Source organism: Pungitius pungitius, chromosome 5, assembly GCF_949316345.1.
Source record: "Pungitius pungitius chromosome 5, fPunPun2.1, whole genome shotgun sequence".
Lineage (NCBI taxonomy): Eukaryota > Metazoa > Chordata > Actinopteri > Perciformes > Gasterosteidae > Pungitius > Pungitius pungitius.
In genome coordinates, this window is record NC_084904.1 from 4,454,685 (window position 1) to 4,481,336 (window position 26,652).

General features: G+C 44.4%; 1 protein-coding gene across 1 annotated transcript; it reads right to left on the bottom strand.

The window, feature by feature from the left end:
• loxl2b (lysyl oxidase-like 2b) lies at window positions 1-26,583 on the bottom strand. Its single transcript, XM_037483347.2, has 14 exons — window positions 26,322-26,583; window positions 23,391-23,750; window positions 22,574-22,749; window positions 14,347-14,558; window positions 11,449-11,665; window positions 9,505-9,688; window positions 7,626-7,777; window positions 6,847-7,014; window positions 5,550-5,715; window positions 4,763-5,003; window positions 3,535-3,650; window positions 2,944-3,080; window positions 2,731-2,842; window positions 1-2,403 (listed from the first exon to the last, which is right to left on the bottom strand). Exons 2-14 carry the CDS (start codon window positions 23,737-23,739, stop codon window positions 2,333-2,335), a joined length of 2,301 nt encoding a protein of 766 aa, XP_037339244.1. The 5' UTR covers window positions 23,740-23,750; window positions 26,322-26,583; the 3' UTR covers window positions 1-2,332.
• Between the last annotated feature and the right edge of the window lie 69 nt (window positions 26,584-26,652).

The window sequence follows — 26,652 nt, forward strand, 5'->3', positions numbered from 1 at the left end:
TTTATGTTCTACAACAATGATCCGCTACTGATAATACATTGGGGAAGCCCGACTGCTGAGGGTAAGAAGCAAGTTTTATTGGTTTGTCCTACAGCGCCTCCAGCTGGAGGAGAGGAGCAATGAGCATCCAAACCAGATACAGCAAACTTGATGGAGAGGTGAACAGTCACTAACAAACGCTGTCTTTTTCTGTTTAACAACATCAACATGTCCATAGTTCTTCTGTGTGATGTCTCCCTTGCTTTAATGAATGTGATACAAATATGAAACTTGAAAATATAAAATGGCAATATCAAAAAATATATATAAGTGAAGAATGAAAACAAATGTTATTCACAAAATTACAGGACTGAGTCAAAACTACAGGGGGTGAATATGAAGCCCTCTCACCCCTCTCAGAAAAATTTGGTGTTTGATTTGAGCCACAACTGGTCAGTGCTGCACCGTTTTAGGCTTCGGATGAAGGGCGCAGCAAAGGGGAATGTTTTGGGGGGTCTTTAGTGCAGTTTACCGGTTTATAATTGAAGATCACATGAGGTTAACGTAATGTTTTGAATTCACCACTGATAAGGTCAAAAATAATGAGGAGATGCACACAACCATTTGTATTCATACAACAATCCACACATAATGTGGTAATTAAGAAAAACGACAACACTAAGTAGCAAAGACTTGGTTGCCCCATAACTCCTTTAATATAGTTTAACACACAAAGCAAATAGTTTCTTGCGCTCTGTTCAAGTATGCTGTCCATTTACATAATGTGGCAGTTCAACATGTAGCCCACTGCAACCTCACAAAACAGAGGAACAGTTCGATAGCACCATTAGAAAAGGAAAAACAAGGGATAAAACACAACAAAAAAAACTGTAATTAGCTAATGTCTGCAACTCGGACTGTAAAGGGGGAGAAGTGCCATTCCATCAGCTTTCTCTGAATAGAAAGGAGAGGAAAATGCTCCTTTATTCAAAGCATGTTGCTGTAAAACTCTGCTCTATCTTGCTGTAGTTACAAATAGGCTGAAAACAGTCCTGCCACTTTTCCCTCTGTATCAATAATAAAACATATTAAAGAAAACAAATTAAGAGAAATAAAAACTGTTTGGAATAAGAAGAAATGCCTGTGAGGGGGTGTTCACGTGTTTGATTGACAGCTGAGGTGACAGGCGAATGGACAACCATTGACTGCGTTTTTTTTATCGGTGGCAGAGCGGAGTGGTTCATCTCGGGCCCATTACCACGAACTGAGGAAGAAAGTCTGGGATTGGATCGAATGTTTTAAATACGGGTTTATTTAAGCACTGCCACTGGGAAGTGGATTGACCTCCATTAACTGCGTTTATCTGGAGCTGAAACTCCATTGATTGGCCCGCCACTTTTTCTGGAATATGTGTTATTTTATTATATCAGTTATTTAAATAGGACTTTGGGGCATGTGATATTTTAGCTGTAGAGGATCACTTTTGGATGAGTCCAATAAAGAGGGTGCAATTGTGGCACACGGAGTAGGGAGGGTGTTGCCCGTTTTGAACCCAAGCTGCTGCTCCATGTCCAGTGTCAAAGTGTCCCTGAGCAAGACACCCGACCCCTAACTGCTCCCCGGGCGCCTTCACGGCAGCTCGCGCTGCGTGGGATGGGTTAAATGCGGAGAGCAATTTCCCCACGGAGATTAATAAAGGATACTTTCTTCTTCCTCTTCTTCCTCTTCTTCCTCTTCTTCAAGAACTGACGCAAAGAATGAATTCTCAGTCCGCCTGAATAGCATAAACTCGGTGTGTGTCAACCTAAGTGGGTAAAAGGCACTCTACGAAAGTGAAAGAATGCTGCTGCATTAGCTTCCAGAGACAGACTACTGGTGTTATCGATGATTCCTCCCCGGGGGGGGGCCACTGGCATTGACCTCCAACCTGTCCGAGGTGAGCTTTGAACACAGAGCGTTGCAGCAGGGTTCCTGCTAAAGTGCTGCACTTTAGAGACAACTCACCTTGATGACATTCCCCAATGCTGCACTTTGATTAAAACACCTGCACCTTCCCAGCAGGCTTCTTTTATCAATCAATTAAAAAAAAAGAAAATCCCCATAGCACAAGAAGAGCTTTGCCCTTTCCTTGATCTCAACTCGGGGGGGGGGGGGGGCGGGGACGTGTATGTAAAGAAGAACGAAGGGTCGAAGAAGAAAATCAGCTGCCTCGTGGATAACTGAGAACATCCAAAAGATGTGTTTTCAAAGGCAGGGCTGGCCAGGGGGCGGGGCAGGGGGGGGGGGGGGGGGGAATCCAAGTGGTGCGCAGTGGTCGGCGGGCCGCGGATGCCCCGTCTGCACTGCTCGCTCTTTACCTGTGGGTCACCTGGTTGTTGAGGAGGCCCGGGAACGTCTCTTCTGTTTCAGTGCTTAATGAGCCACCTAGCAGAGACAGAGAGAGCCACTTAGCCCTCGTTTCACCTCTGATCCAAACCCCTTCAATCAGCCCCGGTGAGACACGTGGGGGGGATGTCTCCCCTGCTTTGTGCCAGTCTAGGCAATTTGACATTTAATATGAAAATAGTAGCAGTGGCCTACCAGCGTAGGTTTAACAGCACTTCACAGAGATCATTTCCTACTTGATGTCTACTTAGAGGCCTTTTCCAGAGATTAAGGATGTTTTGTCTTGACATCTGGCACCTTTGAATTCTCTTTTCATGAAAACTTTGCGGATAGTAGATGTTCATCAAAATAATGGGGAGGTCTTACCATTGTGGCAGCTGTACATCCACACGCGATGGCCATCATATCGACATCTGCATTTCATGATGTTGTTGGAGTAGTCGGACTCCGGTACCTCATAGTTTGGATTGATGACTATCTGTGAGAGGAAGAACGTGTACGGGGGGTTCCTGTGAGAGGCCAGTGGTGCCAATACTGATCTGTACAAAGAGATTGACGGGACTTATTGGGAAACATTACCTGGAATATGAAATCGCCAGGTTTGAGTTCAGTTATGTCGATCCACTGGCAGTCGATGTCGTGTCGGTAGGTATCCCAGCAGCCCACAGTGATACCCTGCTCTCCGAAGTTAGCACACTCGTACCTCTTCTCAATACCTGTAGCAAGACATAACAAAGCAAGGAAAACGCAGTCGGTCATCGGCGAAGCTGCGTATCTTTCATACGGGGTCGCAGGGGGGGCAGGAGTCGATCCCAGCCAACATCGGGTGAGTGAGGGATGCACAAGCTGCATTGGTCACCAGCCAATCACAGGGCTGACTCGGAGACCAACAACCACACACCTACGAGCCATTTAGAGTCACCCAAGTTCCACCAGCGCATGTCTTTGGACTGTAGGAGGAAGCTGGAGTAAAAACATCCAAAATAATGTTCAGTATATTGGTATACTGGCTCCACTTTTTCCCGCTAGTCTGCTGATGGAAGGTGGCTCTACCAGGAATACATTTACTTTAAAAGCCCATTGTTGGTTGACTGTGAAAAGGGGTTTTCTCCACCACACTTAAAAGTTCAAACATAATCACATATTGGAATCAAAACAGTGATCGCTCACCTTCATCACACTCCGAGTCCTCCAGGCAAAAGCTTGCTTTGTGTCCCTCTGCCACTTTGGTTCCATTAAGGGTGAACAGGTCATAGAGTGTAAACACCTCCATGCTGTGATAATGCCTACACACACGGACACAAAAACAGTTTCACAGACCCAGACAGGCTCAAAATGTTGCACAGTACAGCAGTGGCACTTATTGTTGTTAATATCCCATTGCTGTATGCCCAGTTACAGTTTACATCCATGGCTGTCCAAACGGTTACCACGTCACAGTTTTTATCTCCTTAGACATTTGTGTGACATTGTCACAATTAGCATATCGAGTTGTGACCAATGTGCTCTGTGAGGTCACGGTGACCTTAACCTTTGACCGCCAAATCTGACCACGTTTGTTTTACATAAAAAGAGGCGTCTGACGAGCTGGAAACAGTCAACCCCACTGAGGCAAAAATAGAAGGAAAAACAAGACTTGGCATCTTCAATCCATTTTCTTTTATACGGCCCGACACACCGCTCCAGGTTTTGCAAAGGACCAAAGGTGTGACACGTGGAGAGCTGGTAGCTGTGTGAACTGTCCCCACAGCCAACACAACCACACCACTGTGGGGCTTTTTGTACAGAGGCTATAGGTGAAACTCAAAAAATTTGAATATCCTGCAAAAGCTTATTACTTTCAGTAATTCAACTTAAAAGGTGAGACTAATATATTATATAGACTCATTACATGTAAAGTGAGATATTATACAAGCCTTTATTTGATATAATTTTGATGATTATGGCTATATAATATATATGTATATACTAATATATTAGTTTCACCTTTTAAGTTGAATTACTGAAAGCAATAAGCTTTTGCACGATATTCAAATTTTCCGAGTTTCACCTGTATAGCCGACAGCACATGTCCAATCACAGGGCGGCAGAGGGTACTGAAGGTTAAAAGTGCCCCAGAAGGACCGTTGAATCATTCAAATGTGGTTCACTCTGAACTTTATTATTTTAGAATAAGCTCAAATGTATATGTTCCTGAAATATAAAGTGGTTACATCTGCTTCCACTAATTATATTGGATGATTAAACATCACATGCATTTCAGTGGGCTCGTTGTTCTGTAACGTGGATTCCAACATGTGATCCCTGCTCCAACAACGGCCAGGTTTTCCCTCCTGTGAGGGGAGACGAAACATTTCTTGGAGCCAAGGACGCATTAAAAGAGTCATTTGAAGCTGACCTGTGACAGTCGTGCCACACCCAGGAGTGTCTGCCGGCTTTGGGCCGGAAGTCGGAATGGCCGTTGTTGTGGATCTGGGAGGAGAAGCGGAGCAGCCGGCGGTAGGAGTTGGCCGGCGCCTGGCTGGAGGTGGAGGAGAGACAGTTCTCCTCGTACGCACACTGCAGCATGAACATGGGCCGGTCCTCCATGTAGGTGGTCTGCTCCACCACCTGAGGGTTCAACACCAGGTCGGGAGCCGCTGTGGACAGGGGGGGGAGATCAAAGAGGAGACGGAAACATCAATAGACACATGGAGAAACGGAAAAGCTCCGGCATGTAAATAAGCGGTTTCTGTGTCAAACTGCAAAGCCTTCTGGGATATTTGAGTTACATTTCTCCCAGGTGGCTTCTCCAGATGCAGAAATAATTTCATTTTAAGCTGTTCTTAACAGCTCAATGGAAAGGTGTTAAAATATTTTGTCTTATTCTTTCCTTTATTCTTTGATTGACGGCCCTACAAACTGTCAGATCTTAAATAGCAACGTACTGCACTTGTTTATCTCTTCTCTAGTCTTCGAACTACTGAAACTGCTTTAACGCTACGTGTTATCATTACCGCCCATCAGCCCTCAAGCCAACACCCACAACCTAAACACATAATAACACATGGACACTGATGCAGAAGCAAGAGTCGGGCATCGAGCCGCCAAACTTCGGATTGGAAGGACGAGCAGGAGACCCATTTGTCCGTTTGCGTCTAAAAGGCCTTCATCCAGCAGCCATCGCATCCGTGTGTGTTTCTTACTCTCCGAGCAGGAGACTCCGGCGGCGTTGCGTCCGCCTCCTTTGGCGCAGCTGAGGTGAGCCCCGTGGTGCAGGCAGTGGGACAGAGACATCTCCGTACCGGAGCAGCGCACGCCACTCATCACCACCGGGTCGGCACTCACCTCTCCGGGCCAGTACCAGGTCTCCTGTTGAGAGGACAGCACATCGTGGTTCGGGTTGGATTCCACTATACGCGGATGTACAGTTTGTTTCAAATGCTGTCTGATGTTGAGCTAACAAAAAACCTTGATCACAATGATCTTTTTAAGTTTGTTAGAAGTCAGTTATGGTTATGGAGGATTTTACTCAGTTAGATATTGGAAAAACATTCTTAAAATTGGGCTTCAGCAAAAGTACATAGTACATTTTACCAATATTATTTTATAATTAATTGTGCAAAGGCTTTGAAATCTGTATAACTTCATGTGTCCGTGGACCCATAGTAATAAACCACCCAAAATAAAACGTTGATTTTTAATCGTATCACGTGATCATTATTATCATTATTAATGCATTAATACGGGGCTGATTTGGCAATTAAATATTTATTAACAAATTATTTACAGACAGTTAAAAAGACACAATCTACTTTTAAAAAATTACAGTAAAAGTCAAATGTAAAAAGTTTATTGGTTTTACCCAAATGACATTGAGGACATAACAAATCAAGCTTTCAGAAAAAATAAGGTAACATGTTGCTTTAACGGTGGTTTCTTTTGGGTCGTGTCAATATGTTGTTAGGATGATTATTAAGCAAAAGATGCCTAACCTACCGGCAGATATGTGTGAGGAGCTCACTGTGATCGCTTTAGAGTGATGAGGGCCTTGTGAAGAAAAGCCTGCATTGTATATTGACCACTAGAGGGCACAGCCTTCCTTTTTATATTCTCAGGCACTTCAATGCTTACTGGTATGCAAGTCATGTGAAATCTTGGATTAACTTTACAAGTATGAATAGAAAGTAAATCAGTGATTAGGTTTCAATAGAGAAGTGTTTAAAGGAAACTCCTTGACCTGTGACAACTATTACTGCAGGTAACTTAACTAACTAAACTCAATTAGCTTTCTCTATTTCTACTACCATTAAGTGTGATTGATCAGAACTCTGGGGATCGAGCTGTGGCAAAAGAAAAGCACTAATTCAACATTTAGATTCGTGCTCCTAGTTTGATAGACTACACTAGCATTCAACACAACACACACATTGTGTTGGGTTCATTCTTTTCAGATATTTACTTAAAAGGCTGTAACAATAAAACTTTTGGGCAGAAAAAGACCTGGAAGGCGTTGCTGGCGAAGCCCAGGCCCAGCTGCCTGCAGACCACCATGGCCTCCATGGTCCCCCAGCTCTCGCTGCACACCGTCCCCCACACCAGAGAGCCGTTCCTGTCCACCAGCACCTCCACGCGGCCCTCGAAGGGGCTGCGACCTCCGCTCAGACGCAGCTACATGGGACCAGGAAGCTCGTTAGAGGCTGAACCCGCACTGCGACTCGCTGATGTTCGACTGGATACATTTTTAAAAAAAGGATGACGTCAAGTCTTATTTAACCAACGATTCGATGCTTTTGAAAAGGTAATTAGTGCATGATGGGTATAATACATGTAATACTACATTGTGACTTGGAGCCCTACGAGGATGCACTACCTAAACAGGCGGTTAAATGTGGTGGAACTAGAATTAGCGCCTCGGTTATCCAACCATTGGTCCAAGTCAGTCCTAAATGTTGCGGCTGAATAATTGGGTCTCGACCCAAAATGGAATGTCACCCTGAACTGACCTTTGACCACTGTAGTGGACGTTTACACCAGATGTGAGGAAATGTGTCAGCAGCGCAAGAGATGCAAATATGCAGCAAGCAACCATGAAATGATCCGCATTAATGCAATATATTTACAACCCATTAATTGAACTAAACAAAGTGAACTATTGCAGCTCAACGGTGTCCCGGTTGTTGTGCTATAGAGATATGATGTGCAAAATAAACTCATTAACATCTGCATTTTCTGCGTCATTCTGGGTAGAATACGCTGCTGCTGTGTCTTGTGGGGCTCACCGACTGCTGGAAGCCCATCGCAGGAACATTACACCTCACGGCCGCGTCCTCCTCATGGCTGCAACCAAGAGCCTCCTTGTTGAAGGAACACTCTGTGATGGACTTCTCAAATCCAGAGCACTCCACCTCGTTCATATGGACCGGGCCCATGCCTTAGACACACACAGGGCAGAAACTCTCCTCTCAAACGGTGTCCCGCTCAAACCCAGGGCGGAAGACCAATGTCACAGAGGTATCAGAGTTGGATCTTGAAATAATAGGCCGGTTAAAGCTAAAAACATTTCTAGCTATGTGTGTTAGCTTAGCATAAGCGCTGGAAGCAGGACATAGAAAAGGCCTTGCCTGGCTTTGCCCAAATTAAAATAAATCACCCTACAAGCAACAGTCATATTACTGTGAGGTTACCAGGCAACAAGCAAAGAGAGAAGTCCCCTGCAAGGCTGATAAATGGTTACAGCCTGTGACGCTTTATAGAACCATTTCAGATTTCCTGAAATAAACTGACTATCCAATCATTATGCTAAGCTAAGCACCTGAAGCTTCCTATTCAACGGACAGTCATGATGAGAAATGAGAAATCATGGAGGAAAATGAAGTTTGGAAAATAATGTCTAATGTCACTGGAATGCGTCTTTGAAGGACACATTTTTTCCATAGTTTATCCTGATAACAGGTGAGCTCAGGGTATAAAACCTTCTACATCTGCAGAGTGTATAATTTAGAAGTGGGTCAGTGGAACATTGTTATTGATGGGGAGGGAGGAGGGGCCCAAACCTGCTGGAAAACGTGTTAGAAGCCTGCAGGTGCCGCCTGGAAAGAGACCGTAAAGTGAAGTGAAGGCCTCCATTAGGAGGAAGGAAACTTGTCCTTATCCTTCAAAGTATGAAAAACTAACAAATGTCAAGACCCGTATATTATCATATTATACATTTTTCTATTCATTTACAAGAGAGGGCCGGGGGGTGAAGATATTCGTTAACAATAATAAGAATGGAAAACCATAAACTCAGACTAACAGTGTTTACTAACTAAGAAGTAGAGTCATTTTCTCAGACTTATTTTTGCTACCAAAAGGAGTGGCCCCCTGCTGGCCACTAGACATAGTGCAGGCTGAAGGCACGTCAGCATTGGCTTCACTCTTCAGAAGCGGAGGGTTTGAAGGACTTTGATTTGGTATTGTCAGAGTGCAGCTTTAATGTAGTGTAATCCAACATGGGAAGCCTTTTACAGCCAAGCATCACAACAAAAATAATTAGACCTAAACCCTAAGTTCTGGTACAGAAGAGCTCTGTTTGCAGTCCAGGTGAGCTACACATAACCTCGCCTTATCCCTTATTTTCCTCGGCAAGTCAAATCCAAATTGAATGGACAAGAATCCATACTTAACCATATCTGCCACGACCTAAAATGACTTTCCCGATCAGGTCTGTGAGCTCATGATCCTCGGATCAGTGGCCCGCAGGGGGGGGATGGAGCGCCTAAAGGCCAGATATACTGCCTGAAGTGTTTTGGATATGTGGGTTTTGCCACACAGTCATAACCTTCCATTTTGTGCCATGTAGGAAATATACATGCTGGGTCGTTCCAACAATAAAGACAGTCATTATGAGCCTGTCGGCATGGGACAGATTCAGGCCAGCCATGTAGTTATTCCAGGCTGTCGCTGCCCGCAATACACTTTTTCATGTTTTTCCCCTTGATGCAGCAGTCCAGCTTAGATGAGGAATAGTTTAATACTGTAGTTTCAGTCAAAAAGCCCTTTTGCCCTTTCTTGTTCCTTCACGATTAACGTGCATATGTGAATGCGCAGCAAGTAGAGACTTTAAAAATCCTATTTTTATGAACTTGTTTTCAGTGTAAGGATGTAAATGCGGTTTACCTTGACCCAATCGACCTCCGGACAGGGACTCTTTGGCCGTGCCGAAGCCCAGCTCTCGGCACACCACGGTGGCAGACAGGAGGTTCCAGTTATCATCGCAGATGGTGCCCCACTCCCCGTTTTTCAACACCTCCACTCGGCCCTCGCCCACGATGGCGCCCCCGCGAAGGCGAACCAGCGGTTGCTGGAGAGGGGAAAAAAAACGCAGACATCGCTGTGGGAGCTGAAAATCTAATTGTGGTTCTTTTAAAAAAAAAAAGGATGAACTTGTGTGAAGGATTGAAACCTCGGCTTTTCCCCTCTCTGTGGAAGCTGAGGCAGCAGACTGGGTGGCTTTTTGTTTATGGAACATGCTGAAAATGTGCTTTTCTCTTTAACTGTTTAGACAAAGTGGAAGTGTTTAGCTTTACAAGTAAACACATTAGTCCCAGTTTAATCTGCTATCAGTATTCCTAAAGTCAAAAGCAGACGTCATAATATGTGAGCCCAGTCATGAAATCCTTTCTGCTGCCACTGAGGCAATGTTTCACAAAAAGAAGGAAAGAACTGTCATCACTGAGGCCGAGGTATTTCATTGTTGTACAACCGAAAGCCTTTTGAGGTAGATTTCTGCTTTTAGGTTCAAATTCAGTTCAGTCAGTGTTGTCGAGCATGTTGGAAAATTGTGAACGTGACATGTGGCGCTCTGCTGTGGAACGCGACGGAGGGCAGGCGGGGTCAAACCTCACAGTGGAATGTGGATCTCACACACACACACACACACGTTTATAAGGTTCTTGTGATTGTTTACGGAATGAGTGAGTTTTAAATCCTCTGAAAACCTGGAGGAAAAATAGACTTTCTTAATAGGAAAAGTCATGAGGAAGAAAGAAAATCCCTCTTTTACCTACCGGCGAGGTCAAAGGTCAGAATCAGCAAGACAACAGCACCAGTGGGATGTCAAAGGAAGACTTACGACGGGTACGTGCCATGGAGCACTTGGGTAACCCTAAACCAGAAGGATGTACCGCTTCCTGATGCCGGACCAGTCAGTCCACTCATGTTTGATGAGCTTCCGATCTGGGAAAAACATTTATTTTTATAGCGCTGTGGTCATGTTGAGAAGAACTACCGGATGAATGTGTGGCCAAGAAAATCAGAAGTACACTGTTGTGAATAACAAAGCTTCTCGTACGGTTTCTTGTACAAAACCATCACTAATTACCCAGATATTAGTGATGGTTTGGAGAAGAAAACTCAAATTCACACCTGTTTTAACAGCTGCAGATAAAATCATGACAAAGAAATGCTGAAAACATCTCAAGATGATTTCCAACAAAGTTATAAAACTGAAAATCCATGTCCCTAATAAACCGAACGCATGAAAGCATGCGTCTGTGCACACGCTCCTGGGCCCATGGTTTATTTGTTTAGGAATGAAAAGACACAGCACCAAATCCTCAAGATTTGCAAATGTAAGGTCAGGAACCCAATCTCACACAACCCAACTTTCATTTGGAGGATTTGAATTTTCCTCACTCTAATGAATAAATCTAAATCTGTGTCCAATGTTTAAAGACAGTGGTAATGCTGCAGCTTTTAATTCCTGCTTATTGACATCTGTAAGGAGTAAAAGTTCGCTCACACTGTCGCTCTCCGGAGAAACAGGTTTTTCCTTGACGTGTTCCCAGAATTTCCCTACATCGTGTCATTGTTGAAACCCCACGCTGACGATCATTCATTTCGATGGCAACCAAGAGTCCGAATGGGCTTCAGCTGCAGTACACAACGTGGCCGTGAATAGCAAACATCAGTCTCTTGTGTGGACTTACCGTTACTCTGCAGGGCCAATTAGGCAAAGCACGAATACCTAATCAAAAAGGAGGGGACTGAATGCTCAAGTCGAACTGCAAAAGCATGTAAACAGACCATAAGGAGAGGATCCAAGCCAAGAACGCACTTCACCTCTTGTCTGAAGGCCTTCCTGAAGCCCGTCATGGGCGTCGGGGCGAAGTCTCTGCCGGGGACGCAGCTCACCACCACGGGCGACCCCTCAGGACAGCTCCCATTGGACTTCATGGATGCCGACCGGCCCAGTTTGCAGCTGGACAAATGGGCTTCGTTGCCCGTGCAGTTGATGGCGTAGTCCCAGTATGTGGGCCTTTTCCGCCGGGCGAACATCCTGCACAGATGGAGGAGGGGGTTAACAAAGCTTTTTGATCCTCAACTGGTCAAATCAATCCCAATATTTCTTTAATGAGACACCTGCACGTTAGAAAATCTAAAATGCTAAATGGCCACATGTAACGTGCGTTATGCTGCTGAGAGTCTTCCAGCCAATTGTTTAAGGTTTCACAGCTTGCAACTTTACAAGTTTAATAAGAACATAACCTGTAATAACACATTTTATTGACGAGGTTAAACCCCTCCTAGCTGTCAGCTGGAGCACGTAGCTCCTTTGGCAAAAAAAGAAAAGAAGCTTATTCAACAGTTTTACAGCACTAAAGGTCAGCTGCTGAGTGAAGCATCGCTTAAGAGCCGAGGGAAAACAGAGTTGGCATAGCAACTTGCCAAACAGGTGTGTAACGTTTACCTATTGTCAGGTGACAAAAAGTCATGAAATTTGGACAATTCGATAAGATACACTGTAATTGAAATTCTAGATCTACGGGACATTTATCAACATCTGGAGTTAATTTATGAGAGTCATCACAAAGCTTTATCTTTAGGCCACATAAATTAGACAAGGACAATGCTATTAGCAAATTGTATAATTAAGTGAAAAGGTTAGCAAAGAGATGAAGAATTCACCCTTTTCCACATGGACAATAGTTGTGATAATGATTCTCCCTCAGGCCTGGTGGGATACTGATCTCTTCCTCCCCAATTATTAGTGTATTTATTAGGAAAAACAAATGAATAAAGAAATGGCTCAAACTGCGACGTTCTGCATTTGTTTTTCATTTGGGAGCAGCGAGAGGGAAGCTCCAGACCGGAAGCTATCTGGAACTAATGCTCTCGAATGCAATTCGACCACAGCTGTGATGCATATCAGGGCCGTTCAAATTGAGCAATGATTGAATACACTTTGGGTCCTCAGGCTGAGATCGTTGGCTTCTCACCCAAATCCCGTAACTTTGAGACAGACAGAAAGAAAGTTTCAGCATGGATTGTGAAAGGCAGTAATAGTTACCATAACATATGGTGTAGTGTAGTAATGTTCAAACAAGTGTAAGGATAGAACAGCCATCTCGTTTTCGGAAACAAGTTCTTAAAGGGTTACTGTCTGAAAATTGGCAAGTGAATAAATACTAATAATTCCAGCAGTGATTCTTTATCTTCACATGTTTTGAGGTTGTCGTGCTAGAACTCTCAAAAGGCTGCATAGAAGGCTAAATATCTTCATCTGTCAGTGAGCCAAGAGCAATAAGGAGCACAAGGCATGGCTTGCAAGGGGGGGGGGGGGGGGGGGGGGGGGGGGATCGCCCGTAACTACAGTGGGTTGCACACAGATGTTGTTGTTGCACCAAGAAGAAAATAGACAAATTCTAAAGAAGTGTGGACAAAGGCTGCTTTGTGAACAAACCTTATCAAACATTGTCACAAGGACTGGATAAAGCTGTGGGCCACACAGTAGTATCGGCATCAGGACCGGCTCTGACCGGCTCCTTCAAGCAGCGGCCTGTGAAAACAGATGTTTCACGGGCCTGACACGTAGGTGGAAAGTGAGGGAGCCGCTGTGCTGTGGTTACCTCACGCAGAGGAAACTTCCAGCCCGGGCACAGGCCCTAAATTCCAGGTAACCGTGAGTGTTTTCTGGTAAGCCGGGGTTAACGTGTGTGACTTCCTCACGTAAGCAAGATGTAGTCGCTTTGGGGAATGCACTCACGTGGATGTGCAGGAGTCAGGTTTAGGGCTGAAACAGTAGAAGGCTTCCTTACAGTATATTTTTTACATACCGTTCATACCGGTGTTGCGCCATAACAACTCAAGTTGCTCCTCAACAACAGGCAGCAGAATGGCTTTTTTACGCCTCATCGCCGAGCGTGCAGCGTGTGTTGAGTCATGGTTTTAACTTTATAACAACATTGAATAACCCACAACAAACACTCATTAACAGGGGAAAACACCACACCACAACACAACAGTGACACAAACAATTTGTAAACACTAATAATTGTACATTCATTAATTCACTTAATTAATGTGTTTAGTGGACAAAGCAATACCGTCAAATACCGGCAATAATCTTTCTAAACACCGTGATTTGGATATTTGTCCATTCCGCACAGCCCTGGCCAGGTTGAGCTTCATTGTGCTTGTAGTAAGGCTTGTGATGTAAAACACTTGATCCACACATCAGAACATGAAACAATGTATTTGAACCCTTTGCACTGACTTTTGGAGGAAGTGTTGTCTTGTGACAACAATTACAGTTATGTGTGTTATTGCAATTCTTTTTTGTTTGCCATTGAGGAATTAAATGTTGAATCATTGACACTCGACATCCGGTCCTTGGGGGAAATTTGGTTCACTTTGTTGAATGTCCTGCAGACAATTTTCTTAATTCATAATGTTAATGAATTCCTTTGTTTTTAAAACTTTAACATCAATAAGGTGCTGAAGTCAATAAAAAACAGAACAGACTAATGAAGATGTTTTTTATAATAATAATAAAAAGTTGATTTTGTTAACTTAATAAGGTGACTAATTTGAAAACTAACAATTTTGAGAGATGAGTTCATTTAATCTGAGAAATATAATTGTGTTTCCATTATCTGGCTCATTAGAGTCTCCTCTCCCTAAATCCTCTGTCTGCTCTTGGATTACACAGGAGTACACTTACAGCAGTGGAGCACTCACTTGTAAACTCTGGCATTGTACTTCCTCTCCCCGGGGAAGCCAAACATGCCACAAATGACCCTGGCGTTTGGCTGCGTCCACTCCGAGTTACAGATCTGCTTCCATTTGCCGCCATCCTTGACCTCCACGTAGCCCTCGGTCACCGGGATCCGCTTGCGGTAGGACGACAGGATGGCTCTTATGCGCACGTCTTCCACCTGAATATCAAGGCTCTGTGGACAAAAATAAAATGTGCACAGTCGTCAAGAAACTTGATTTAATCACTGCCATACGAACGTAAAACCTGGTGCTTTTGACAAATGATTTCTGTTCTTCTTAGCAACATGCCATTTGTCAACGTAAGTACATCTGTTTATGTGAAGTCGACAAACTGTGCAGGTTCATTTCAGGCATGCATTAGTCTTGCAGAGGGGCCATGAAGGGTCAAGTGTTTTTCTTTTCTGGTCGCATAGACGGGCTATACATCTGTCTGGAAACAGCACTTCCTGTTTTACATAACACGCAATCAAAGACTCTGGAGGCCAGCTCCACGCTGCTCCCACCGCCTCGGTTCCCCCTATGCGCTGCTTGCAAATCTCCTCCAGATTGCTCAAACATTTTTACGACAAATCACCTTATTAATTGTTAACAACACCACTCGCTGCCCTGAAACCGTGTTTGTCTGTAGGAGCTGAGAGTGTCAAAGAGTTTCCATGGAAACATATTTTACTGGAAGGCATCCGTTGAAAGAGAAAAAAATGTTTTTGTACAAAATCAGCACACGAGCAGTGAGAAGCTATTAAAAGGGACAGGGAGTTCTTTCCAGCTGCTCCACGTCTACCTCGACCCGGAGTAGAAGAGGCCCGTGGTCCATTTCAGTTCCATACGATGCGAGAGCACCAGCTAGTTTGTGTTGGTTACTTTCACAACACCCCCCCCCCCCCCCCCCCCCCCCGTTGAGCAACCAGCTGCCCGTGGTTACAGCTGATTTTGGGATCCAGGCTGCACTTCTTCACAAAAGATGAGGGGAAGTGAGGGGTGGCTTGATGTAACCCTCAATTCTATTCAAGCATTTTCTTCTATGTTAACGTGAGGGTTCCGCCACAGAGGATGTCACATACGTACAGATTGCAAACCCCTGAGGCAAATTAGTCAGTTTGGATTTTGGGTTCTACAAAAAATGAATTGTTCTGAAGAGAGTGAACGTCAAAAATTGCTTTCTGCCAAAAACCTTGGGTGGAAAAGATTTTTTTACAGAACTTATTGTCAAGGCCTTATATAGCATACACATATTGTCTGAACAAAATCTAAAATATGATATGATACACTATCAGTAGTGTCTATTCATAACATTGATCCATTCAATAATTTTCTATCAAGAATGTTTTTTTATCAGTGCAAGAGTAGGAAACGTATTACCCAGCAGGGTCAAAATTCAGCTCGGAGCCTTTCTGCTCAGACTATTTGTAGGGATTAAATAAACATTTTACCCTCCAATACACCAAACCCACATTCTTGTACTACGTGACTGTACAGACCGAGGGAAGGGAGCTCAGTCCGGCGGCCGCTGGGGGTGGGGAGCACGTTGGTTTGCTCAACAGATGGGCCAGTTCAGTCAGTTCACATACACAGCCAAGAAGAACCATCGAATAATGACAACGTGCAGCTTTGTGAATTGGCATTTGCCTTCGGGGAGGGGCAGAGGCCACCGGAGGGAAAGGTACAAACCATCAGTCTCCCTGCTCACTCATTTCTGCCCCGAAAGATAATAACATTAATCCTTCTGGTCAGAGGCAACGAGGTCTGGACTGCAGAGGGTTCGACTGGATAGAGGCTAAAATCATGGAACCCAGTAATGACTGGAAATGTGGCGATGGTGACCTCGTGTAGATTTAGTGGATGTACGGTACGTGGCTCGGTGGCAGTTGAAGGTCCTGGCCACCATTGCTTTGGACATGCTGGTGCTTAAACATCAATGAACTGCATCATGAACAGATAAACAAAACCCTCTCCTCTCTGCATTAAACAGATTGACCTGAAATCTGGGGGAAATAAAAAGTAAATAAATCCATGCCAAACCCGTATCTGCCCGGTAACAGAACATACTAGAAGAGTCTGAAAAAAAAGATACTTTTCTGATTCATTTCAAGGTCCAAGTTGTTCCTTTCCTACCTTCAGATATTCAGAGATGATCATTTGAATGCAGAAAGTAAGAGACGTCTAACACGTGTACTTGTTTCGGCATGCTCTGGGATCAGGGGCCTGTTACTGGATCTCTGGAAAAGCCATTAGCGGGTTCAGTTGGACCAGAGTGGGGCCTCAATCTTTTGCAACTCGGCTTTGTTTCAAAGAAGCTACCTCAAGGTGGAGATACGTGTGTTTCTATTATGCTACTATGCTTTGAGCCTAAATTGCTGGATTCTGAAGACTAATTACACCACTACACATATGGTCATGTAATTAGAGGCGACGGGTCAGTTGGAGTCAAGTGGGTCAAAGCCAGACCTACTGCAGGGAAGCAGAAAAAAAAACATGGTTTTAGTAGCCATGACTACAATAGTTGGTTGATGAATCATATCAATACTCTACAAGCTAGGGTCAGTGTCTGGATGGTGCTTGAAGTGTGGGGCAACACTAATAAAGATTCCCCAAAGCCCTTGGCAAGGGCAACGGATGGTACGTTCTGTACTTGATGTGGGGCTGACGCATGTTGGCTATTTACCATGTCTCTGAAAAAAGGAGAATGGCCTAAGACCAAAGGCCCAACAACAATAACAGGTCCCAGTCATTTCTTCCTCCCTCCCAACAAGTGGGATACGAAGCACAACATCCATAACAGAATATCCAAACCCCCTCCACAGTCATCCGTGACCCGTGTGCCATAGTTTTCAGTTGCACAACACACGTTTCCTCTACATTCCACGGTGGAGTTGAGGCTGCCATTGCCAGAACAGATAAAGTGCACAGAACACATGGTTCCAATAGAAGTCTCTCAGCCAGAAGGAATCACCTCACGTGCACAAACGAAACACAAAGAGCCTGGGTTCACATGCAGCCTGATATTTGGCTGCCTTTTTCTAAGACTTCTAATGAGCTGCAGACGTTTTTCAGGCACGTCTGCTGTCAACATTTTTTTCAAGTCCCCAACAGGACGGCGAGTGTTTTCGGAGATAGCGTTTATAAGAATGCTAGATGTCACAGTGTGAAGTTCCTCTTTGAAAAAAAATCTATTAAAATAGCTCTTGTTAACAGACTGTGCATCACAGTCATTACAAAAACAACAACACTAGGGGATAAATTACAATGACAATGAGTAAATGGAAATAAACGGCTTTCATACGGCAATTAAGCCGTATTAACACTTGGGAGTGATTTCAAAGGTTTGGCTGGTGGGAACTGCTGGTCTAATTCTGTATTTTAAAATTATAATTCTTAGCCCTGTTGTGTGTTAAAATATTAAATAATGATTAGAGCTGACAAAGGTAACAAACCTACTAAATGCACAACAAATGTTTCAACTAATCTTTATGTGATTTGAGCTAAATGCCAACATTTGCTGATTTAGCAGTTGTATTGGTAATTCATTATGAACCAGCACACATTTAAATTTTGATTTGAACATTTAAGCAAAATGAAAAAAAATTGTACATGTATTTTCCAACTGACAACATTTCAAATGTTGATTTCCTGCTGACAAAAGAAAGAAAGTCAAGTCAGTTGCTGACCAAAGTTAATGACATATTCCAATAGGGGCTGAGTGACCTCACCATTACTGAAGCCTCCTAGCAGCTAAAAGAAAACTCTCGCTGTTAGCATGACAAAGGTCATAAGATGGAATTGATGGTTGGTTAGGGTTAGTGTTATTTGACGTTGGGCTGTAAATGTTTTGTAAAACTAGTATTTCCGAGGCTGATAGAATAACAAGCCTGTCCGCACACGTGACACTTGTTGCACATCGTGGCAGAGAAAAGAAAGGAAGAGCTGTGGAGAAATCCGAAAAGAAGAAAAGAAATGAAAAGATGTGGAAAGTAAAAACTTTCAGAGAACATTGCATTCCTCTTCATCACCGTCAAATAAATGAGACAAATTCCATCTCCGCACAGCGAGAAAAACATTGATGGAATTAATAAAGGCATAACTCTCATGACGTTGATGTGGGTTTTACTTAAACGTGAAATAATTGCATTGTCTGTGAGAGCAAGCTGGGCCTGGAGTCAGATCCTCCATTCACTGAGGGAATGTGATGCCTAGGGGCGAAAGCTTTTACATAGCTGAGGAAACATCCAACAGCCACGTGCTAAATAATTAAACCGCTAAAACCATTTGGAGGTTGTGACACAAAATGTACGTAATAATCCACGGTCATAGTGCGAATGTGCTGACGGGGCGATTTATGGCGCCCTGCTGCAAAACCTCTGGAGATCTACAGGGAGGGAAGCGGAAGATTTGACCCCAAGGCCAAAGAGGGGGGGAAACAAGGGCTGTAAACTTTGCTTGGGGTGACTTCATGGCTGCATGTATTCTACTCATGAGAGGGAGAGCAGCGCAGAGAGAGAGGGACGAGGGAGCATGACAGAAGAGCTGAAGGGCTGAGGAGAGAATGCAAAAGGAAAGGAGAGTTCCGGACCTATTTAAATGCAGAAGAGAGGACTTCATCAATCTAGTTTAACATCGCAAAGAACTTATTTTAATGAACTGGCCCTTGTGGCATTTTAGAAATGTGGCCAAAAAGTCGTCCATTTACAACTATGGCCATGAATGAATGTACTTTTTGATTTTTAAAGCCAAAGTTCAGATCTCGAGGTGTGTCTCCCTCACCCTTACAGAAGAGTTCAATCCACCACATCTTGTCATAAACAAGATGGCAGCCAACACAGCAAATAAGGGGATTTATTCATCTTCAAACCTTATAACTGGGTATGGAAATAATCTGGTGGTATGAGAGCAAACTTTTCGGTCAACAACGACAAAGGCTCAAAATGTGGTGTTAACGGACTAGATGTCCCATGTCTTTAGGAAATGCCTTTTGCAACTGAATCAGTTGTTGATCACTCTTCTGCTCGAGAGGAACTGAGGAGTCAGCAGTGAGCCAAACAATAAAATTGGTCTTTGAAAAACTGTGAATCGTTGCAACCAAGAGAGGTCATTGAGCGTATTAAGAAATGTGCACAAAGACATACTGGGCGCAAGGGTCAAGTAGTGTGCAAGAGGAGCGGAGGATAGTTAATGATTCGTTATGTCGCCTGGACCATCCGACGGCGCCATTTGAAGAAAGACAGCTTTATTACTGGGATACGTGGGTGAAAGTCAAAGTCACTGATAAGCAGTATTTCACAGAGCAGTCGTCTTTATGAAGCCAACAGACCCGTTTGTGAGAATACGTCGCGAGGGTTCAACCTCATGACCCAATTTCCAAAGCTTTTGATGATTCATAATTGAGGAGGTTTGCACTAAAAAAAGCTACAAAGATTACAATACTCATCCTTAATTACAACCGTGGAGCCGTTCTCCACTGCGCAACAGACATTTCTATAATGCTCCCTTCCAAGTCTCCCCACCAGTTAACATTTCCACACGAATGACTAAGAGTCTCCCTTTTTCACCGGCCGCTCCTCAGACATTTGTCACTGCTGTTTTTACCTTGCTGAAGGGTGACAAGAATAAATCAGGTTGAAAAAAACTCAAACCATAGCTTTTCATATAATTTGGATAAAAGCGGCCTGCGAGACCAGCGGCTACACAGGCACTGCCAAACATCACATTTCCCAAGCCCTGGAATGTCTTAATGCTCAAATTGGTTTGGAATGGAATGGAATGCATGCGCAAAATCCATGGGTCAGACTTCCGTAGCCATTTCTGCCTAAACCCAAATGTTGCAAACTTCATCGAAGCATCACAGGAACACACCAATAAACAGTGGAGAGACTGTAAATAATCCAGAGATGCAGCACTGACTGCAACACAAAGGTAAATATACTGAGCAACAATGTGAGAGGACAAAGAAGTCCCAGAGAAGAAACCTCAACACACGTGTCAAAGGTCAACAACACGCACATGCAAGGGTTAGTGTTTCACCTCCCTCTCAGATCCCCCCCCCCCCTCTGGGCTTTTCCTCTGCGTTGGAGCGGCTGGCCCTTGCGATGAGGTCAGCATCACCTGAGAAGGCTGGCTGTGCCTTTCCAGGCAGCCTCCTAACCACACCGAAAGGTCCCAATCATCCCGCACCGCAACATGTCGTCATGGCTGCTATTACGCGGCGGAGGGAGCGCGGGGGAGTCAGTGCCACTTTCTTTGATAAGGGCAAGCTGTGCTCGACTTCCTCCCGGTGGATGGAAAAGCTGAGTCTTATTCTAAGTTTGGTAGATTTCAGCTGCCATCCTCACTCGATTCTAGACGTCTAGACCTCTCCAGTGGAGCTCGGGGGAATCATGGCCGTTACCATTGACCTCCGCAAACCATGTCCCAAGGGAGCCGGCTGCATGGCTCCTCTCCCATGATGCAGCTGTAGACGTTACACACCATCTACAGGTGGGGGTTGGATTGGTATCTACTGCAGTTAGATTGCGCAGGGAGAAAAATACCAAAATATCAACACAATAGCGGTGATTTGCATGAAGTCTGGATGAATGCTCCATTAGTTTCGGCTACAAGTCGACCTGCTCCAATGTTTCACAACGCTTGTGTTCAGAATGGAGTTTGGATGGATCACTGAACTTGGGTCTGCTCAAGTACACTTGAAATAGTCATGACTCCTGATGCGACGTTATTGTTTATAGCAAAGATTCCCTTTTGGTGAGCCATAGATGATGGAACACTTCTCCACATATTTTCTGTCTGGGGCCCTGTGCAAATGTGAGGTAGAACTCTTTGTGCTCACCGACAGCTTTCTTCCACCAGATCGGATTCTACAAAGTCAGGACGCGAGGTGTCAGCTCGACGCTGATAGGCTTGTGAGTACCGTGCCAGACAAAAATGAGCTTAACCTCACTATAAATCTCTGTGGAGCAGAGAGAAGCCACGGAAACATGTGACGTCAATACAGGAAACCCCTTCCTTTCACATTGTTCTCTCACTTCGGTGCCTTGTAACAAAGTCTTTTAAGAGGGAAAAGGTGGGATGGGGGGGGACTATGTTTAGAGAGAGTGCCCTATGCTTAATTAAATGCTTTATTACTTTTTAAAGAAGTAGAGGAGTGGGTCAGAGAGAGAGAGAGAGAGAGAGAGACAGAGACTTAGCTCTGGTTTGCAGTTTGCTCATAACGTTGGAATGTGGACTTTGTGAGGCCTGCAAAGCGAGCAGAGAGATAGCTTTCTGCTTTTGGTGGTTATTAGGTTGGAGCTTATTCGGCAGAACCTCATCCAAGGACCGGGCTCCGACAGTTATGAGTGCAACAGCCAACAATTACCAGTTTAACTTCCCTTTCCCTGACACACACTCTCACTTCACGCTACTCCGAAAGGACTGTTATTAAAGCAGGAGTCACTGGGAGTTATAGCTTTAAGTGACCGGAGCCGTTTCCAGCCAATACAGAGGTAAGATTTATCCCTCAAAGGAGTTATAGGAGTGCTACTGTTCCTGTGATGAAAATCATGTAACGTTTGCTGAAAACCCTGGAGGACCTATGTCAAGTCTGAAAGGAAACCCAGATGGAGGTCATCGGGGTCATTCTGATTTTCCACAAGTTGTTATACATAACCTTTGTTACTTACTTGGTCTGATTTATAACGCTAGAGAAGTCAATACTGCATTGTGGCAGCATAGTATCCAACGATTTGGAACGTCACCAACAATAAAGTGAGGATATCTTTTTAGTTTTCCTTCTGTTTTGTTCTGTTTTAATTTGTCAATTCTACGCTGATGAGATGCATGATAAATGCAGTAAATGTTTATTCATTGGGGCTTCGATAGTTAAATAAGTTCAGAAATCCATCACTAATAACAGCCCGTGAGATGTGATCCCACTGGTATCCAGCTGTGCCTCGGCTCTCTGATGGAAACCAGATGCTAAACATATAATGAGCATTGTGACCTCTTCCATAAAGACACCGCCTGATTACGGCCACTTTGAACAGTAACAAACCATTACCAAAACCAACAGGATGCCAGTAATGTTTTCGTAGTCCAAATGCGAACAGGGTTTTATATGCATAGTAATATATGTAATGTATAATTGACATGCCATGTGAATAAAGACAGCAAGTGTAGATGTAGAAAGGCGTGCTTGGTGGAGTGAGAAAGAAGGGTTCACCTCGACGTGGTTGGGCATGGTGTTGACAAATTTGAAGCCCGGGATTCTCTTGTCGCTGCAGACCACGCCCACATCTTCGCTGTGTTTGCAGTCCGAGACGCCGATTCCGTTGGAAGGACACTGCGCCAACGTCCTTTCTTTGCCCGTGCAGCGCAGGTTGTCGAACCAGATGGGTCCTGCAAGAGAAAAAAAAAAAGAGAAATTCATCAGTGCATTGATGGAGAGGAGTTTCATCGAAGGCTGTGAGACATTTACCATGAAGCCGTCTCCAACACGTTGCTGTACAAATTAGTGGGAAATTAAATGGATGATGCACACGGGTTCAGCACTTTCAGCCAGCGTTGGTTAAAGATGGAACGTTTTCCATTGTAACCAGAAGCTTTATGATGATATAATATAAATTATATAAAACAATTAAATAATGAATCGCATATTTTGAAATATATTAATCACGATTAAACGTTTGTTCATGTCCTCTGCAGGGTAGATGTTGAGATGGAAGTAGCCTAGCAGCTAGCTTAGCCTCGGAGTGCGTAAAATGGTCCGTTTCCTAATATTTATACATATGACGTTGCGGTCCAAGAGGGCAGCTTGGTCAGCGGTTATGCCTCAGACTACGAGGGTTCAACACACAGACGCAGGACTTTCACCCACGATGCCGGCGTTCGTGTCGACGCATGCATCTGAAGAGGGGAAGAGTGACACAGACCAAAGCGCAGGGCTGAACAGTTGTGGAGTAAGAACATGTTGTGTCCTGACGGTTTCCTACCCGACAACGGCACATACGTTGACAAAACAGGGCCAATCCTTTCCCTACCTTCTCCTTTCCCATATTTGGAGGACGGGGACCAGGAGACGGCCTCCAGGTAGCCCAGCTCCCTGCACACCACCTGAGCGGCGTGGATGTTGAAGTCGTCGTCACAGACGGTTCCCCACGCGGCGTTGTAGAAGACCTCCACGCGGCCCTCGTTGTGCTTCCTCTTATCGCCCGCCAAGCGGAGCTGGATGCGGGGCGTGTCCGGCGCCAGCTGGGGGGCGCTGTACTGCTCCTGTTCTGGGTTGGGGAAACCCGGAGGGTAGCCGAGGTGTTCGTACTGGGCCAGAGCCAGCCGCAGCAGCACCAAGAGGAGGACAGCGCAGCGGGGCTGGCACTGGGTGGTCGGCATGGTGATCGGAACTGACAAAAAGACAAAAGAAAAGGGAGGCTTGGATTGACAGTCGATTTTCTAAGAGAGGAATCACCCTAAAGAACACGTCTTGGAAGGGGCATTAAATGAGTGGTTCACCAATTTGACAGTCTGAGAGCTCCAAATGACGTCATCAGGGTCTGACTGCTGATATGTAACCAGAAGCCTGTGGTACAAACTGGGGACATTGAGATTGGGAGTAGCCTTTTTCCAGGCACAGAGAGGCCGACTAAAGTGCACCATCAAACAGCTTGATATGTTGTTGTTCCTCTTAGGGTATATTTATAATATTAAAGCTGCACCCATCAATGTTTTCATGCTTTAAACAGATTCAATGTTTTTTGTGCAGCAGGAAAGAGGGCGAGAAGAAAATGATCAGCTTTTCCTGTTTTAGCATCTTTGGTTTGGTTCTAGAGCCTGGAGGCGTATGTTTTGGTTCCCTCTCCTGCTCTCATCTACATCAATTGCAGCAGCAGGCGGTTTTTAATGGTAAGGCTCCAATAAACCTTCTGTGTGCTTCTCGCTGTGCGGCAAACGGCACACAAAGTTAGCGACGAGCATTTAGAATGGCAAAAGCAAGATATTTTGCTCTGAAGATGGTGCATACCACGCAACGAAGTGAGAATATAAATAAACAACGGCAAAGTGCTAATGTTGCTCCGCTGGGTTTTCAACGCTAAACATACGGCATTCTTATTATAGCTGTCGAAATGGAAATTACGCAAATGCTAAAATGTCCCATGATGATCATTATTAGAACATGCTAGGGCTATTACTATTGCGATATATATATATATATATATATATATATATAATCAATAGATGGAGTAAAGTGGCTTGATATTTTTAAATCTGAAACAGTTGCGGAAACATTTAAAAAGTGAATCATCTGATGATCCCCTTTGCACTAACTTCAGAAAATGAGTCAAACAGATATCTAGCCTCAAGCCTGAAACAGAGCTGCGGGGTGATGTAATGACCAACTCCCACAGAAAAACCCATGATTTATGGCGACAGGCCCCGGTGTATGAGAGTAAATCACAATTCAAACCACAGGCTCACGGTCGGACAAAATAAGACTCTGAACACAACTGACATCATCCAGAGACTCATCAACAGCCGTATTTCCACCACCCAACAATGCGTAATGTCATGTGCGCCAAATCCCGCACTTTCATGTGAAAACATCTGGCAAGGAGGCAGATGATCCGTCCAGTGGAGGGTTTCTACTTGCCTCATAGTAACGTGGCAGTGGTTACACAAGCTAGAAACAGCACACACACACACACACACACACACACACACACACACACACATTACAAAACGCACAGATGGATCTGAGCCCAGAGTGGGTCCACATACAATGAGTGATATTTCCATTAGATATAACACGGGCGGTATGCATACAAACGGAAGTTCAGTTTAAGCGATGCTCATAGAACGTTCACAGGGCATTTTATACTAAAATAGAGTTACATGTTGACAAGCTTCAGCCACTTGTCGACATCTGATCCAAACAGAGACAGGTATCCAGGACGTTCTGGCTCCCCTTTTGCAGCAAAAACAACACTCTCAGGAGATTTACACGATCTCCCCCTGAACCGGGGACCTGGAAATCGGAAACCTTTCTCCCAAGGAACACGGATCAGATGGAGAACAGAAACTGTGCTTCTAAATGCATTCAAACGTTCCTCTTGTCAGAGCCATCATGCTGTCAAGGGTTAGGCCACGAATGGAAGTCAGAAGCACGAGTGCCTCCTCCCGCTGGAGGGGACCATTGTTAAAAAGGTCAAAGTGTTAGTTCATAAGAATGTTCACTGGTCTTCTTGAGCGCCATCAGAAGCCCTTAAAAGAGCTTCACTGCATGTGGACACAGAGAGCAGGGCTATTTGGAGCCCAATAAGGTTAGAGCTTTTTAAAGCATTTTGACCGACTCAAAATAAACAAAAACCTGATTCTAATGAGAAAATGTTGTATCAAAAAGGTCCACCAGTCTTCCAATCATGAAGATTATTAGTTTCTAGATGAATCTGTTCATGGTTTGGTGAATGAAATCAAATAGACAAGCCGAGTAAAAGTTCTAGTCTAAGCTGCTATCTTCCTATATTGTCTCATCAAAGACCCCAAATGGATTTACTTTTGTGATCCAGAAAACCATAAGTCTCACTTTAAAGTTACAGACAATACAGCAAATGATTGCTTGATGAATGACTTCAACATTTATCATCAAAAATGCTTACAGTGCAACTTCTGAAAATCAAGCAATTGGTTAAATCAACACCAATCTACTGTAAGTAGTCCTCAAAATGCAGTGCGCTGGGTTGAAGAGGTTTAAAATTATGCAACAACTTAATTTGATTCTCCAATTCTAGCTCAGATCCACCCACAGCCAGCTTTAAGAAGGCGTGATACATAATCCCTTAAACTCAAACACAATGCAAACTGCAGCATGGTCGCTGGGCAAAAAAACCACCTGACACTGTGAAAAGCAAAAGCTTTAAGCTCTAACTGTTAGACTCCCGAGGTAAATCTCGCATGTTTCTAACTCGAGTGCAACTTACTTTCCGTGTCCCGTGTCCCGTGGGCTGCAGAGCAACAAACCAAAAAAGAGCCCACAGACAGCTGCTGACTCCCCTTCTCTGCAAACTTTCACTCTCTCTCCTTCAAAGCTGCAGCCTCCGACCGGAGCTTGCAGCGGCGGCACCGCCCACTGACGCCCACCGTGACGATGACATCACCGCAGATGGCCCGGCACATGGAAGAACCCCCGATCGCAGCTCTGACGGCAGAGTTTGAAGTTGAGGGGCGACCGTGCTGCCTTCAAAGACGGTCTTAAAAAGTGGGAAACCACGCCGAGGTAACCGTTAAATAACCTTGAAGAAAAGTTAATGG